The following is a 17506-nucleotide window of genomic DNA, read 5'->3' as shown; positions in this document are numbered from 1 at the left end:
TTTTATCAGTGGGATAAAAGAGTGGGATCCCATCAGAGTGGGATGCTCTGATTTTAACCTTTGTGCCCTTTCCACAGGAAACAGGGCAGATCTCCGTGCTTTCTGATCACAGCCCACACCAGGACCTGGGAAGGGGACAGCTGTTCCCCATACCCATGTTTGCTCCCAGGCCTTGTGCAAGGGGACTATGAGGTCTCTCTGTGGGGTGCAGCACTGCATTACCCTTCATATCTCCCTGGCAGTCGCATTGCATCCCCTTTACCTCCCTGTTGTAACCCCTGTTGTATCCACCCTTGTATCTTCTTGTTGTAACCCTGTTGCTGCCATTATCAAATTCCCTTTTTTATCCCTGTTGCATCTCCATGGCAACTCCATTGTACAACTTCTGTAATCTCATTGGATCTTCCTTGAATCCCTGCTGTGTGTCCCTTGCATACCCCCATACATCCTTGTTGTATCCCTGTTGTAACTGCATACCCCACTGTACCCCCTGCACACCCTAAACCAACTACAGCCCTCCCTTGCACCCCCACTGAAGTCCCATCACATCCCTCTGTTGCCACTCTGTATCCCCTCCTTTGCACCTCACTGTAACCCCTCTTCCATCCCTCTTATACCCCTATTTTATATCCCACCTTGCATCCCAGTTATGTACCACATGCATTCCCACTGCAGTCCAGTTGCATTCCCCCTGCCACCCCACTGAATTCCTGTCACATCTACCATTACAGCTCCACTGCATCCCCCCACTGCACCCCCCTTTCCACCCCTGTTCCCTCCCATGGAAGCCTCATTACTTCTCCCCTTCCGCTCCTTCTGCAGCTTCACTGTACCCTCCCCTTCCACCTCCACTGCCGTCCCTTCACATCCCCCCTCTGTAGCCACCTCGTAGCCCGTGTTCACCCCTATTATACCCCATCTGCAGCCCCCCATTGCAGCCTCCCTTCCATCCCTGTGGCAATCGTCCTTGTACCCTCATGGAAGTCCCATTACATTCCCCACTCGTACCCCCACTACGGTCCTATTTCATCCTTCCTTGAGCTTCCATTGACGTCCCTTTACACGCCCCCACTGTAGCCACCTTTCAGCCTTTGGGTACCCCCGTTGTAGCCCCAAAGCCGCCCTATTGCATCCCCCCCTTGCGCCGCGTTGCAGCCCTCCCTTTCCCCCCTATTTCATGCCCCTTTCACCCCGGCTGTATCCCGCCTATCCCCCCTCGGCATCCCGCCCCGCGGAGCCGCATCCCCGCCTCTCGCTGCGCCCCGCGGAGCCGCACCGGCGCGGGGGGAGGGCGCAGCGGAGCCGCCGCGTTTCGCCGCTCGGCGCTGCCATTACGGCTCGGCTCGGCTCGGCACGGCACGGCACGGTGAGAGGCGGGGGGGGGCGGGATGCGGGACTGACAGTAGCAATGACAGAACCGGGGGGCGACCGAGGGGGCAGCCGTTCCGGCGTGCGGGTCTCCCCCCTCCCAACCCTGGCATCGCTGAGCGGGAGCAAAGCCAAAATGCAAGCAATAATTTCAAATGTATATTTCTAAAGATTTAATTAATTTGTCTTTAAATTCTCCCCCTCTCCAACAATTAATCATCTGATGGCACGGGGGTTGGAACAAGATGATCTTTAAGGCCCCTTCCAGCCCAAACCGTTCTATGACACTGTACGATTCTGTGGTCTCGGCTGCTGCTGTTTGGAGGATGCCGTCATTTGGCTGGAGGAGGATGCTTTGGTGGGGGGAAGGAACTTTGTGCTGGGAGAAGGGCCCCGGGATGTGGCCCCCGGATACCCCTACCCCATCCCTCCCCAACTCTTTCCTACCCCCTCTTCGCCAGGAGAGGGCTGAGTCCGGGCGCACTCGTGACATCGGATGTGCCGTGCATGCTCCGCTGCGTGCGTGTGCGGCAGGATGAGGATGGCGACGGGGTCCGGAAGGAGGATGGGCACGTTATGAATTTCTAAAACAGCAGCTGGCTGGCAGCACAGCCTGCTTCGGTCGTGCTTTTCATCCACCTTGTCCCCAGGCTGGCTGGCAGTGACACTGAGAGCTCGTCCCTGCATGTTCCCAGCCTGTGGTGAAGCAGCAGAGTCAGGGGCCAGCCCGGACTTTCCAGTTCATGTTTGAGCCATGTTGCACAGATACTAATGGATCAGAGATGCATGTTTTGTGAAATGGTGCTGCAGAAATAATGACCTCATTTCTGCCATCTATAAATAAATGAAGGTGAAAGGGCGCATTTCCTACTCTCGGCTCTCTCCGGAGGCTGGATTAAGATTGAGAGCTGTCTGGCTGACAGACAGAGATCTTTCACTAATAGATATTAAACTACAACTTCACTGTGATTGGCGTCTAAAGGATCACCCAGCAAACTACACCACTGGGGAATTGTAATATTAGTTATGTCATCTTTTATGGTCAATATGATTTTTCTGGCTGCTGAGGATGCCAAGGGTAAAGCAGTTTCCAAGGGAAAAGTGTCACTTTCATGTTTTGGGTTTTTCTTCTTACACGGTTAGTGGTGTGAGTCGAGGTTTCTGGGGGCCTCAGCCACTGAGGTCCCTCAAAGCTCCCTGTTTCTGCAGTGGGATCTTACAATTGGTTGATATTTTTTCCTTTTCAGATCTTAAAAGAAAAATTAACATATACCTAAATGTGCTGCTTAGATTTCAGCTATTCGGCGATTTAACTCTGTTGTCGATCAGACACAGACTGCTCTGGGTGCAGGTGGGGTAAGTAAAACCCTGGGTGCAGGGCAGTCCCAATGAGCACAGCCCAGGACAATCTTTGTGGTTGAATGTTGGCATGTGTGGTCAGTGAGGGCACATGTGTCATTCCTGTGTTGTGAAATCCCTCCCTGGCCTTGCTCAGGGCTGCCACTCTCCTCTTCCAACCCAGCACCTCCACCTTGGGATGGTTTTTGTGCTGCTGCTGCTGCTTCTGCATCCTATGTGGGGCTTGGAAAAAATCAATAGATACACCTGAGCTGCACTATTGGGTCTTCTCCAGCCTCCCTGGTATGACCCACTGAGCTCGAAAGAGAAAAAATACTTTTGTCCCATGGCCCTGGGGACTGTCACCAACATGCGACCCACAGCCCCCTCCTGCCTGGCCCCTCTGTTTGCAGGTGATGAGGCTCCTGTTTGAATTTGGCACAGGGTAGGAAGTAAGTGGAGATGTAGAGCCTCCCCTTAGCATCTGTCCCAGGACCATCCCATTACCTGGGGTGCCTTTTTTGGGGAGTCCTCCCAGATTGAAGGCTGCAGAGGTTAGTGATTGTCATTCAGCTCCCAGTGTGGGAACCAGTGCTCCTGGTTTGGCATCCTGTGCCCTGCCAGGTGCACAACACACTTGACATTATCACCAGGTGATCTATTACTGCCATGATCATATGTCATTTATCAGAGTTGCCTAATTGATGTTTGCAAATTAATTTATGAAATACGTGGAGATCCTTCTGAGAAGCGGTAGCAACACTCGAGGCCACTTGCTGTGACTCTTGGTCACAGGGCACCTCAAGGTGATGGATGAGCTGTGATCTGAAGACTTCCAGCTGTTACCAGGGAGCTCGCATTTATTTTTAAGTCCACATTGTCTCTAGCTGGTAGCAAAGGACCGGTGCAGCACGAACAGTGATCATCCCCTGGGCACAGCACCATCGCAGGGGGCTGGCACTGTGGGTGCTCTCACGAGGCGTTGGGAAGCCGGTGTCCCTGCAGCACTGCTGGGTGCAGAGGTGGCTTTATGGGGCTGGGGTTGCTGGGGGCTGTGGTGATGGTGTGGCTGCCCCCGAGTGCATAGCTGGGCCTGCTGGCATTTTCGTTCCCGCTGCCTCCATCGGAGGTAGCCATGGAGATCAGTGGCGATGCTCTGCCCACGAGGAAGGAGGCTCAGCAGCATCCTCGCCCCCGGGCACCCGTGGCCAGCAGGGGCCCCGAGCGGGGCTCCCTGGGTGCGCGGGGCCGGCATTGGGCGCAGGGGCTCACGTGGTGAGCGGTGTCTGCCGTGGCCCTGCCGAAATGCTCCGGCTCGGTGGGGACGGCAGCCCCTCGGGATACCCCTGGCCCTGTGGCCGTGGCGGGGTGGGGGGCGTCTCTCAGGGGTTTTCTGGCTCTCGTGCTGGGTGGCTCCGGTGCTCCCACTGATCCTCCACCGTGAATTTCCAGGGCCAAAATCTGCCTGCCAGTTCAGGCCAGCATTTTTCCTGCCTCTCCAGTAATTTCCTGCGGCTGCGCCGCGCTTCAGCCAGTCTCGCACAGGGAAGGGGGGGCACGGAGGGTGCTTGGAAAAGTACCTCTAAGACGAAGAGGAAGGGGAAGAGAAGCTGCTTAGCTGGCTTTGTTCTAATAGCAGTAATCACCTGAAGGGCGACCATGAGCCCACGCCGCCGGGTCCGCGCAGCCCTGGCCCTCCCCGCCGCACCGCCCCGGCCCTGCTTCCTCCCCGATGGCCGCCTGCACTTTGCTCCTGCTTGGCACAAGTGCACTCGACTGGCTTTATCGTATCCCCCATTACATAAATGGGAGAAAGGTTAGTCAGAAGGTGAATATGAGGCGTCTGGAAGGGAAGCCGGCGACTTAAATACCCCGAACTCGCCGGGCTGCCGAGCCTGAAGGGCGGAGAAAAAGCAGGACTGCGATTTTGACCTTGTTTTTTTCCCCTCTTCTGACAGTTTGTTCAGACACTGCCGCTGCCCACAGCGAGCAGGACTTGTGCCGAGAGGAGGAGGGGAACTCTGCAAGGTAAGCCGGGCTTTTTAAAGGTTGTCGGCTTCTTGTGTTGCTTTCTAAAAGCGGTGGTGGAGGTGGAGGTGGAGGCAGAGGTGGCGACCCCGCGCCAGGGAGCACAGGGATTCCCACCGCCCCCGCTTTTCCTGCCTGCTGCCTTCTCTCGTTACGAGTCACCACTGGGAACAATGGCGATTTTCTGTGCTTAATTTCTGCCCTGTTTTAGTGATGTAGCGAAAGGCAGCGAGCGCTCAGGGGTGGGCTCCCCGGCAGCCCTGCTCCCACAGACAAGTTTATCGGTTGCACGAAGTGTTTATTTATGGATAAGCCGTGCTGAGATCAAGGATCTTTCTTCAAAATGTTAATTAAACGAATAACGGCGTGTTGTTGTGGTTTGAAGACGGAAGTGAGGTTTAGCTTTGTTAAGGAAGTGACTGGTGTGGAAATATTTACAGTCTTCCTCGAATTTCAGTTATTCCTATTTTCCCTGGGGGAAGAGGGCAAATCTGGCTGATGCTTCAGAGGTTCTGTAACCCGTTTCTCTTGGTCGAGTGTAACGTGGGGGTTCGATGAGGTCCAGTGTGACGGTGTCTGGGGGGGGGAGGCTGTGACTGTAGTGATTCTCTTCCTGTTTCATGACATAACATGCCACATACCACCGGGAGTTTTGCAGGAAGCAGGGATAAATCTGCCTGTCCTGGCAGAGAGAAACGTGGGGGTGGTGATGGGGGGTGGGAAAGCAGGCGTTGAGGATATTTTGTTTTATCAATGTGGTACAGAAGTGCCGAGGAAAGAGCGAGCCATGAGTTGGTTAGCAGGGGGAATTAGAGGAGATGAGTGTGTGGCAGCGTTTAATCTCTTAATGAGAAAAATATATCCCAGCTGCCTGCGGTGGGGAGAGTTCAGGGACAAGCACGGCATTGTGTGGGAGCTCGCCCTTGCACCCAGTGTCCTCTGCCTGCTGTCCCTGATATTTGTCTGAAGGATGCTGGGGAGCTGGGATAGGCATCTGTAATCCACATCAAGTGCAGAATGTGAGGCAGAAGTGAGGATGTGGGGGTGGGGATGGGGATAAATTTGTCTCAGATAAGGGTTGGTCACCAAAGAGTGCCCTGCCAAGTTGTTTCCTTCAGTTTCCGAGCACATTAATAGGCTCTGCTTCCTTGATTAGTTGGTGTCTGTGCAGAGCGATAACGAGAGCTGGGCTCAACCCATCAATTCTAGGTCAGTGGTTGTGTGCTGGGGATTTGGGATTGGGCAGGGGGAGGGGAGAAGGAGCTGGACGCCTGTCTCCAAAAAAAATGTGGAGCCTGCCTTAAGCCAGCCCTGCCTGCACCCATCAGGGGGAAAAGGCTGCCTGCACCCATCAGGGGGAAAAGGCTGCCTGCACTCATGGTGGGGGAAAAGGCTGCCTGCACCCATCGGAGGGCTGTGCTTCCTGTGTCTGCAAAGTGTCCCAAGGGCCATATTGTTACCTGTCACCTTCAGCATGTTCCATGCCTGTTAGGAGGCTCATTGCCCTTTTGAGATGTGCTCTCCTGAGAGGATAACATTGCAATAATTAGATCCATTAAAGAGCCAGAAGAAATAACTGGGTTTTAAAACTTAAGAAGACTTTGCTGTGCTCCTAAGCAGTATCCTCTGCCTCTGGCAGAGCCGCTTTCCTCTTCCCCTGGCAGCAGAGTTCTCATTTCGCATTGACCTGTCATCGTTTCTGGGGGTTAACCTCTCTGATCCTTCCCTAAACACAGGCGGGTGAGGCTGAGTGGTGAAGAGCAGCATGGACCTGGATGTGCTGAACATGTTTGTCATCGCCGGTGGCACCCTGGCTATCCCCATCCTGGCCTTCGTGGCCTCATTCCTCCTGTGGCCCTCAGCACTTATTCGCATCTACTACTGGTGAGTTCCTGAGCCCAGCTGCTCTCCGTGTGGCACAGGGGTGGAATGGCTCCTGTTCCCAGCAGGGCCCCACACCCATGCACAGTGGTGTGCGTAGAGGTGGACGTTGCTGTGTGTAGCTTTAAGAATCTCTGTAAGAAGAAAATGACGTTTTCTTATTGCATTTTTGCTGCTGAGGCTTACGTCTGACAGGGCTGCTCTGGCCCTTGCTGTCCCAGGGCTTTGGCTGGACCGTGTCAAGGGGCTCTTGGCCAGGCTGCCACTGCAGTGCTAGCATGCAGGATCTCTCCAAACCTTTCTGGGTTGTTTCCCCTAAGGACAGGACTGTGGCTGAAAAAAGCACAGCCACTGTTGCCTGTGCCCCAGCCTGGCAGCCCTGGCAGTCTGGTGACCTCCAACCTCATCAATGTGGCCATGGCGTGGGTGTCCCTGTGCTCACATGCTCCTTCCCTGCTCAGCAGGCAAGGGCTTTTCTCTCATAAGTAGTTACAGACAAGGCTTTTCTGGTCATCTCCTCTTCTTCTGGAATGGAGCATCAGAGAAGGTGGGATGATGCTTTTCCTTACACCCTTGCATGTTATCCTTTCTGATTACCAGGAAGCAGGCACTACATCCTTCAGTCCTCCCTTGTCCCTGGAAATCAGTGATAAGCACTCTGGCAGCTTTTCTCTCTGGGTTTGTTGCAGGGAAAAGCTGAAATAACTCCCTTCAGAAGTCAAGGCAGAGTCTCATCACCCAGCATGGAGCAGGCAGCAGCAGGCAGAGTGGGTAGAATAGGCAGAGCAGGCAGCGCATCAGGCTGTCCTCACGTGCTGCTGGCAGATGGTGGCTTCTGCAGTTCAGCTCATGAGGTGTTCCCAAATCCAAGTGACCTCCTGTGAAAGGAAGATGTTTGCCCACCGCAGCACTTGGATGAAGCCTGTTTCTAATGGCACTTTAATTAGCAGGCTTTTATTCACAGCATCTGAGGCTGAGAGAGGAGAGGGCATGGAATGAAACCCCCAGGAATGGGATTGTTGCTCTGCAAAGGAGAGCAGGTGGTGTGACAGCCTTCTGTGTCACAGATGTCCAAGTGGTATCAGGTTTGGCAGTCAAAGTGGTTTTTCTCTTTTGTATATATGAGCAGCTGCTGGAAGCCAGGGTGGACCCTGATGGGCTGAGATTCCAAGGAAGATCGCTGGAGAAACTGCTGCAGCAGACCTGCCCTGTGGTCAGGGAAAAGCCTTCTATGGCCACAAGCAGGAGTGGCAGGACAGGGCAAAGGAGGTGCAGAGACTGATGCTGAGAGCTTGGAGGAGCCGGGGTGAGAGGGAGGTAGAGAATCCTCTGCTGCTTTTGTTCTTTTTTGGTTACAGATCAGGAACTGGGTGAAAATGCACTGTGGGCAAGTTGGTCTGTGTTTGACTGAAGGAGGGAGTGTGTGAGCAGGGATCAGAAGGGCTGTCTTCTTTTGAAGGGTATAGTGCCCCTATCTCTCTCTCTCCCAGCACTTCTGGCAGTATGGGCATCTTGCAGAAGTGACTGCAATGCCCTGTATGTCATGAGCACCTCTTTTGTTAGGGACAGTGGGCGAGAAGGGTGGATTTGCTCTTTACTCTTCCTTTCTTATTGGCTTCCTTCTGAGTTGGCTTTTTTTGCGGTGAAATCGTTGATTTTCCCTATCAGCAGAGGCAGGAGAGGGGCAGGCAGCATGCCATACTGCCCTCCCCTTCCAGCCCCATGCAGCTCCAGCTCTGCAGCGCTGCTCCTGGGAGATCCCTGGAAGGTCCCAGGGAATGCTTTTCCCTTCTTCCACAGTTCCCCGTCCCCTCCTTCTCCTCGCTGTTGGTCTGCAGTGTCCTCAGCCGGAGCAGTCAAGGGTCAGGCTGGGTCCCCCTCACCCCTGGTCTCACTGCTTTCCCTGCTGCTAATGCGCCTCCTTCCCTGGCATGATGTCCAGGGCTGCCCCACTGACCCGGCCTGGAGCCACTCTGGCTGCACTGTGACAGGGGTTAATCAGTTTAGCCACTGCCACTAAGCGAGTTAACACCTTGTTGGGGGATCAGTTCAGCTTTGCACAGATTATTTTGCCTTCTGCTGAATTGATCCATTAGGATCAGTTGCTAAAAATGTTATCATCTTGCCCATCGGTAGTTCACGCCAGTGCTTTTGAGGCAAGGACTCTTAAGACACTTATTAGGGAGAAATTCACCTCTCCTTGTAGGACCAGCACTGAGCCAAGATGCTGCTTAAGTCCTACTAGCTCCCTCGAGAAAGGGATTATGCTAAAAGAGGATTTCACTATGCATAAGCTTTGAGTGGGCTGAGAGGTAGGACAGTCCAGAAGCGTTGGTGACCTTGTGCTTGTGTCTTAAATAAATTCTGGCACAACATATATTTTCCAGTGTCTTGGCCATCAGGAGTAGCCCAGTAGTTGTCCTGACAAGGGTTATGTTTGAGCATAGGGGAAATGCAGAGAAAGAGAGCCTGCTCTCTGTCTTGGGCCGCACGTACACATCATGTGTCCAAAGTGTCACCGATAATCTCTGTCCAGGTCCTTCTGGCTGGCAGTTTCACTGCATCCTCTGAGCTGCAAGAGTGTGCTGGCAGGAGCTGTCTGCCTCTGCTTTCAGAGGAACAGCCCTGGGGTTAGCCTGGTATCTCCTAGGGTGCTAGACTCTGTATAAGGATGGTCCCCTCCGCTCCTTTGTGTGTATATAAATACATTTCTAAGTGTTATTTAGCTGGTCCATAGGAATCAGGTTCTCCCTGGCTGGTGCTCCCAGGTAACGTGGTTATTTTGGCTGGTGTGCTTGTCTGTGGGCTGATGTTCTCCCACTGATGCAGGACTGTGTCCAAATAACTCTGTGACAGATTCACCTTACCCACCTAGAAGAACTGCCTCCCTTGGCCTGCCCACCCTGCACGCTGCCTCGCCGTATGTGCTGCCCTTCCCTGGAGTCTCTCTTCTCAGACCAATCTTTGGGTGTTTTGAGTTTTAAGATTGTCATTTTGGCCCATTTCCATTGCCAACTGAGTTAGGGCCTTTTTAAAAATTCTTTACATGCACAAGCCACCTGCAGTGCATCCATGAATAGCCAGCCACTAGTACTACACCTGTAAGGGATCGCATGTATGCACAGGATCTGGTCCAGGGACCAGATATTCAGGATTAATCCCAGTAGTCCCATGATGGCACCAGCGTGAACCCAACCTAACTGGCCTTAGCAAGCCATCTGTGGCTGTGTTTGGATTGTCACCTGGCTTATATCGTGGCTGGGCCCTGGTCTTGTCTCGCTCACTGGTGTTTTCTCCTCTTTTCCAGGTACTGGCGCCGAGCCTTGGGCATGCAGGTTAGATATGCAAACTACGATGACTATCAGTTTTGTTATTCCTATAGAGGAAGACCTGGATACCGACCATCCATCCTGATGCTACATGGGTTCTCGGCCCACAAAGACATGTGGCTTTCCATAGTCAAGGTGGGACTCCATTTCTATCATGTTGCTTCTTAGTGAGAATTGATGGCCCTGGTTTTGGGGGCAGTGTGGGGACCCAACAGTTGCATGCATGGGATGGGATGGTTGTGGTAATGTGCTAGGAACACCAACACCCTCCTTACTCCATTCTCATTGCTTGTTGGATCCCTTCATCCCTACGACATGCAGAGCTGCAGGGGAAGAGCAGTACATACCTGCTGCCTCCATGGGAAGCAAGTCTTGGCCGTGCTTTCTCATTGTGTCATCCCTGGTACATGAGCTGACTTACTCTGGTGCACAAGTAACTGGGGCTGCAAGGAGGGGAGCAACCCCCCCTGCTCCCACCTGTGGTCACCACTTTCCACCCCTGGGCTTTGCAGCGGTTTTCCTGCACCATAACCATCCCTGGCTTGTTTCTGCAGTTCCTGCCGAAGAACCTGCACTTGGTGTGTGTGGACATGCCCGGGCACGAGGGCACAACCCGCTCAGACTTGGACGATTACTCCATCAGTGGGCAAGCTAAGAGAATACACCAGGTAAAGCCCTAGCATTGCATTGCCTCTGCAGAGGAATGTGGGGACGTGGGGGACGTGACGGAGGTGGGGACGTGAGGGATGCTAAACCCTGTGAGTCCTGCCTTGTACGGCCCCGCTGCCCCCCTTCCCAGGCAGCCAGAGCCACCAGCCTCAAGCTTTTGAGTAGAATTTCTCTAATGACCCCACGCTGTTGTTTCCTCTCCCCTAACAATGCTCTTTCTGCTCCCTGCCAGTTCGTGGAGTGCATCAGGCTGAACAGAAGGCCCTTTCATCTCGTTGGCACTTCTATGGGGGGAAATGTTGCCGGCGTCTATGCTGCTCAGTACCCAGAAGACATTTGCAGCCTGACCCTAATCTGTCCTGCAGGTGGGCAAGGCAGGGGAGGTGAGACAGGGAGGGCAATCAGGAGCCAGTGCAAAAACCCAGGGCAGTGCTGGAGGTAGAAGAGGGGTTTAGTGCAAAGCATTTTGAAATAATTTGTATTTTCAGTTTGGAAATCTCTGGCAGGGCATGGGAGAAAATCACAGCCTTGTACTTGCTGCTCTTTTTCAGGGGTTTGGCGTTTGCCCCACTATGCCTTGGTTAGAGATGAGACTAGGGCAAACAGGACAAGTCCTGCTCTGCAGGAAAATGCTTTTTCCCTTGGGATGGCAGGTATTTTACATGGCATGTCTGCAGCTTCTCAGTTCTGGAGAGGGAACTGAGACTGCAACAGGAAAAGCCTTCCCAGCCTGGCCTCCTGAAAGCCCTGGTGTGCTGGAGGACTGGTTCTTTGGGAGCTGGAGAGCTCTGACCTCCCACCTTTGCGTTCTGTGAGTGGGAAAAGCGCATCAGTGCTGAGCACAGGTCAGCGAGGTGTCCCTGTGCCTGCACAGCACCCTGTCATCCCCCCCATTCCCACCAATCCCCCCCCATTCCCACCATCCCCTTCCTCCCCACCATCCTCTGGACAGGGGGCTCAGGGGAGCCTGGGCATGACGTGCTGCAGGAGGCACTGGGGGCAGGGAACTTCTCTGCTGGGGAGGGCTTTGCTGCATCCCAGTTGTTACAGCAGCTCCTTCCCCTCCCACGCCAGGAAAGCAGCTTCCAAATAAGAACTAAGGAATGAAGCAAAGCAAACGTTACCTAGTTACCGGGCTCTGGGGGCGTCAGGGTTCCTACTCCCCTCTGGGAGAGGTGTCAACTGACTCTCCGGCTGTTTCTTCATGTGAAACCTCTGTGTGGGGGCTGCAGCACAGCTCCCTCTGTGTGGGATTGTTGCCAGGGGATTTTTCCCTCAGTGGTGCATACAGATGGGGCTGCTGAAATTTTCTGTCCAACGCTGTGCAATGGCAGCCTAGGCATTAGTGTTTGCATCTGCTGACCACATAAAAATAGGTGCTATAGCTTTTACTGAAGTATTCCTGCATGTCTACAGGGGATACACCTTCTGTTGTGTCAGCCTTTGGGGTTGGGGGTCCCTGGAGCAGGAGGGAGGTTAGGGTATCTCTGGGTGCGTACTGAGGTTGCTGAATGAACAGATATTTTCTTCCCCACTTTTTTATATTTTTTTTTTAATGAGTGAGCAGGCAGGAAGCCAGAGGCAGGGATGAGGGAGGTCAGTGCAGGGATATTTTGTTGCTTGGGCTGCTGGGGAGTCTCATCTGGGTTTCAGCTCATGCCCCCCTTCTGATTTCATCCAGGCCTGCCAAGTACCACCGACAGCAAGTTCATTAAGCAGCTCCGGGAGCTGCAGGAGTCCAAACGCATTGACAGGATCCCTTTAATCCCCTCAACGCCTGAGGAGATGGCGGATATGCTGAAGCTTTGCTCCTATGTTCGCTTCAAGGTGCCACAGCAGGTGAGAAGCCGATGCTGCGGTGGTGGGGAAAGGGGGCTTGGAGGTGGTGAGTGGGTTTGCTTCCCCCTGAGCCTACATGGTGGCAGCTGAGGTGGTGTGGGGAGTGGAACTGGAGCTGCCATCCCTGCCATCACCCAGAGGAGACACCCCTGGCCCCACTCCCAGCACCTTTCCAGCACTTTCCCTTCGAACCCACTTTTCTGAGCTCCCTCTGGCAGCGCCCACTGGAATTCCTCCTCCCATGAAGGTTTTGGCAGCAGGCTGGGATGTAGAAGGGTTTTTTAGTAAATATGGCTGTCAGGAAGCATTAAATAACTAAGGCAGCTGTTGTCCGGAGTGGAGGGGGATTGTTTGCTGCTTTTTAAGTAAAAGCCATGGAAATGTTAATTGCCTCATTGTCAGGTGAGAGGAACTTGGCAAGGGGCTGGCTATTAGGCTCGGTTTCCTTAGGAAGTCTGGGATGAGTAGATTGGAGAGTAAGAAAAAAATATAAGTGTATTCTTTTGGGGTTTTGGCAAAAGAATACAAGAAAGAAGAAAAGTGCAGTCATGGCTGAGGTGGCTGCTTGCCAGGGGGAGAAATTAGGTCTGCATCATAGAAGACAGAATTACTTGTTGCTGAAATACATGTTGCTTAAGTGTGGTTTCAACAGTCCCACATGCTTAGGAAGAAGCTCATGCTGGGGCCAGGCTTGTGCAGGGCATGTTGGGGTGTCAGGGGCTGCTCTGAGGTGCTCTTGGGCATGCTTAGCCCTGTGTGAGGCACGTGTCCCCTCTAGCAGCATTCCTCTGCTCTTCCTGCAGATCCTCCAGGGCCTCGTTGACGTTCGCATCCCACACAATGAATTTTACCGGAAACGTAAGTGCATGGCAGCACCTCCTCACCAGGCTTTCCAGCAGGCTTCTCAGGGTGTGGGGATGGGCTGTCCTCTGCCCCCATGTCCCCTGCACGCTGCCCAGCCCCAGCACCCCTCTGCTGCCTTGCTGAGGATGGGAGGGAGCTACATCATTAACAGATTTGGGGACACGCCTTGGTCGCTGGTAGCAACGCGCTGCCACCCCCACTGCCACCCCCACGGGTGATGGGGTCACTGGTTCACCTTCACCGTCCCATCTGGGTTAACAGTACTGATGAGGAGATGGTTTGGTGGAGGAGCCCGCTGCAGCTGGGCTTGGTGGCAGGGCAAGGACAGCTCGTCACCATTGCATGGCTTTCCCAGTGAGGGAACGCTGGCAGGACTGGCCCACAGGGGCCCCTTTGAGAACGGAAGGCAAAACATCTCTCATGTAGGACTGACTCTCCTCTTGCCCCACTAGTGTTTTTAGAAATTGCGGATGAAAAGTCCAGGCACTCTCTCCATGAGAACATGAGCAAGATCAAAGCACCAACGCAGGTCATCTGGGGAAAGCAGGACCAGGTATGCAGCCCCCTCCTCATCCCCCATGGACCATGTCTCCATCTCTGCCTGTGCCCTCCCACGGGGGCTGTGCTGCCGAGCTGTGCACTGCTCTGCGGGGAGCTGGCACTGTGTGTCCCTGTCCCTGGTGGCTTTGGGCATGAGGGCTTGGCAGGGTGATGGGCAGAAAGCTGACAGTCAGCTTCCCAGAGAGGGGAAATGGCAGAGCCAGGGCTGGGGAGGGCAGGGGGGCAGGTGGGTGGGTAGTTGCCAGCACCGAAGCTGGGAAGAGGAATAAAGTGTCAGCAAAGAGAGTTGTCCTGGCAACTGGGAAGAGATGTGCTGTTTGTGGGCAGGCTTCAAGACAAAGTTGTAGGGTTGGTTTCGGAGGCAGGAGTGGGAGGGAAGAAGTGGGAGAAAGCAAGCTGCAGGCATGCAAAGGGCTCTATAAATGCAAGGATGCAAGTGTTTGCTTGCAATGATCCATTTGCACTGAGCTGACAGCCAAAAAACATCCAAGAGAGTTCCCTGCTGCATGCTGAGACTGGCACCAAGCAGTCTCCTTTCCTGTCCCCAGGCAGGGTGCTGGCATCACAAGGACTGTGTCTGCATCTCTGCTCGGCATCTTAATTGGACTTGCAAAGGCAGCTCCAGCAGGGTTTCTATGGAACCCCTATGAAACCCCAGCTCTGACTGTTTTTCCCCTGCCATCCAGGTCCTGGATGTTTCTGGCGCCAGTGTTTTAGCAAATGCAATCCCGGACTGCCACGTGTACATCCTGGAGAACTGTGGGCACTCAGTGGTGGTGGAGCGTCCCCGCAAGACGGCCAACCTCATCCTGGAGTTCCTGGCGCTGCTGCACAGCATAGACAACAACAAGAAGCAGGCGTGAGCATGGCAGGGAGCTGAGTGCCCATGCCGGGTCTGTTAAATTGTAAAGTACTGCAGATTTGATAAGTTCTCAGGGATCTTGTACAAATCGGAGTCAATGTGCCAAAGTCCCTGAGGAAGGCAGAATCACTGATACCTAAACCTATAGCACCACTGGCACAGTGACCTAGGGGTCATTGAGCAACCTCCATAGATACAGAAATGGAAGCAGAGTATTTCCCTTTTCTACTTAAAGTAGAAATGAGCTGAAATCACCCAGCGCTCCTCACACAGCCGCCCATCTTACCCGGGTTACCAGCACGTAGTTATCCATGACATTTACCTAAACTATATATGAAGTGTAGGAAGGAGGGAGCATCCTGGACTGAGACTTACAGTATTTCTACTCCTTAGAGTCCGTCGTGTTGCATGCTGCTGTGCTGTAAGAGAGCCCCCCAGTGCTCCAGGCGTCTGCTTGAGTGCTCTCTGTGTAGCTCCTTAACTCGTGATTTATGCAGAAAACAACAGAAAACTTCACGTGTGGAAGTCCAATGACTGTCTGTGCAAAAATGTTTACACTCCGAGTGGGTTTTTCTAAATCCCTGAATAGCTCCTGTGTACATGTAAATGCCTTAATGTTGCCCAGGGTGCGGCGTCCGCGCACAGCCCGCCTTGCCCAGGGATGGTTCTCCCTGAGGATGAACATAGCCAGTGGAAACGGGGTGCAGACGGCAGCTTTGCCACCGCTGTGTGAACCAGAGGAATGGAAACAGCCCGGGGTGATTCAGTCCCTGGGCCCGAGTCAGCAATAAGCCCGTGGGCGAATTCTTGTCTCAGTTCCTCTATCACATCGTGCTGCTGAACACCTTGATGTAAATAACGATTTTCTTTATGAATTCTGTGAATTCTGCAAAAGCCAATGTCACCAAGAGAGGCGTGAGGGGTGGGAGCGGGCTGCGTGTGTGGCTGCTGCAGGGGATGTGGGCTCCTGGGCTCGCTGGGCAGCGAGGACGGAGTCAGCTCGCCCCTGAGGTGCTGGGTAGTGGTGTGGAAAGGTACAGTGTGCTTTTGATGATTGTGACTCCTGATCAAGTGAAATTATAGGTAGAAACAGGCAACTCTCCAGGTGCGGTCCCTCACTGCCTACCACAGGGACAGGGCACTGGTCCCGGCCGCGGGCAGGACCGGTGGGTGCTGGAGGGCAAGGCAGTGCGTGGTGCCCTCAAAGGCAAAGCAGCAGGTGGCTGTCACCCTTGGGTCACCCCCAGCCCTCCTGGGGGGTTGACAGCAGGTGCTGCTCTAGCCCCCCCCCAGACTGGGTACGCAGGCTTGCGGTGCTGACAACCATCTGCACGATGGCTTCCCGAGGTACCCCCATCTGTACATACATCTGAAACTCCTCGCCAGCTTCTCTGCTCTTTTTAAGAGAAGAAACACTGTTCTTTTAGAAAATTAGAAATTTGCTGTTAATTGCTTGGTTATTGTTTCTACTACAGGAGTTGATTTAAAAAAAAAAAAATAATTGATGATAGTTTTATGTGGTGAAAGCCAGAAAAACTTGTTGGGTATCTATATGGTTTCTCATGCCACAGATTGCTGTATGCAAAGGATTTATATGGCTATTAAAATCTAGTGATTTAAGGAGTCCACAGTGCCATGACTATTTTTTCCTTGGAGGAGGAAGGGGGTTGTGATGTGGGATGATACACGGCACAGGGGCCTTGCTCTGCTGCTTCTTTCCTCTACACATTTCTGGGAGATGAAGGTTTTGGCTCGAGGAATATTTGGTAACAGAAAGAGAGATGGTGAAGACCGGGGAGGCTCAAGTCTCATCTCTTCGAAGACAATACCAATTTTCTTTTTTTCTTTTTATTGAGACGAGATAGCGACAAACACTCAGGAAGGAAAATAAAACCTCAAGGGGCAGGGTAGTTGGGTTTTAAGCACCAAGATTCCTCTTAAAACTCTTGCAAGCGTGTTAAATACCAACTTCAGCTGTAATTACAAGTCTTACTGAATTCATACCCTGTGCTAGTGATAGCCTGACATCAATATGCAGGCAAATGTATTTGTGTTTCTCCTTTCCCCGGGGGCCTCTCAAGGCCCGGCAGCTGCTTTTTTGATGGAGGAGCTGCAGGGAGGACTGGGGAGCATCCTCCTGGCACCTCATTCCCCTGCCCCTGCCCTGCCACTACTCCACTGCTGCAGTGATGCACAGGTCAAGGTGACCCTATTAATGAACACAGCGCAGGGGTGTGAGGGAGCTCCTCTCCCCCAGAGGAGAAGGGGCTGTATGAGAGGGGGCTCTGGCTACTGATCCGAAGCTCACTCCAGCTGCACAGTTAAGGGCAGCTGCTGTTTATTCTGGCTCTGGCCATGTCTGTGCCCAGGGTGGCCCCACAGCAGCAGCTGAGCCCACTGAGGAGAGGCAGGGAGGGAAGCTGCCTGCTTCCCAAACACACCTGGCTGCTGTTCCCATTAACCCTTCTTTCCTGCTGGGAGCCAGAAAGTCCCCACACCATGCAAGGGCTGCTCCCCTGTTTTCAGCTTGACACTGAGCCTCCAGTGAGCCCTGGCCACCCTACAGGTAAAGCTGTGTGTCTGGACTGTGCTTGGGAAAGGGCAGAAGCTCCTGCTCATCCTGGTGGGTTTGGGTGGCCTGAGGGCAGAACTGGAGGAACCACAAGGAAATAATTGGATCTCAGTTGTGGTGAGCCTGGGCTCCTGCACGTAGCCTGAGCATCCTGGCAAGGTGGGAGGGAGGAGGTGTCCCTTTACTTTGTTGCAC

General features: G+C 53.5%; 1 protein-coding gene across 5 annotated transcripts; it reads left to right on the top strand.

The window, feature by feature from the left end:
• Positions 1-1271: 1271 nt before the first annotated feature.
• ABHD6 (abhydrolase domain containing 6) lies at positions 1272-16363 on the top strand. Of its 5 annotated transcripts, none has more exons than XM_017832433.1 (11): positions 1272-1366; positions 2616-2724; positions 4665-4734; positions 6471-6618; positions 9923-10079; positions 10499-10612; positions 10846-10978; positions 12295-12452; positions 13256-13310; positions 13769-13869; positions 14564-16363. In XM_017832433.1, exons 4-11 carry the CDS (start codon positions 6500-6502, stop codon positions 14738-14740), a joined length of 1014 nt encoding a protein of 337 aa, XP_017687922.1. In that variant the 5' UTR covers positions 1272-1366; positions 2616-2724; positions 4665-4734; positions 6471-6499; the 3' UTR covers positions 14741-16363. The 5 variants fall into 5 exon arrangements, with proteins under 5 accessions (XP_017687922.1, XP_017687923.1, XP_017687924.1 ...); XM_017832434.1 differs by having other exon boundaries at positions 1316-1366; positions 2659-2724; XM_017832435.1 differs by lacking the exon at positions 2616-2724 and having other exon boundaries at positions 1328-1366.
• The last annotated feature ends 1143 nt before the right edge of the window (positions 16364-17506 follow it).

Source organism: Lepidothrix coronata, unplaced genomic scaffold (genome assembly GCF_001604755.1).
Source record: "Lepidothrix coronata isolate B3197 unplaced genomic scaffold, Lepidothrix_coronata-1.0 Scaffold202, whole genome shotgun sequence".
Taxonomy (NCBI): Eukaryota; Metazoa; Chordata; class Aves; order Passeriformes; family Pipridae; genus Lepidothrix; species Lepidothrix coronata.
This window is presented reverse-complemented; position numbering and strand designations above follow the sequence as displayed.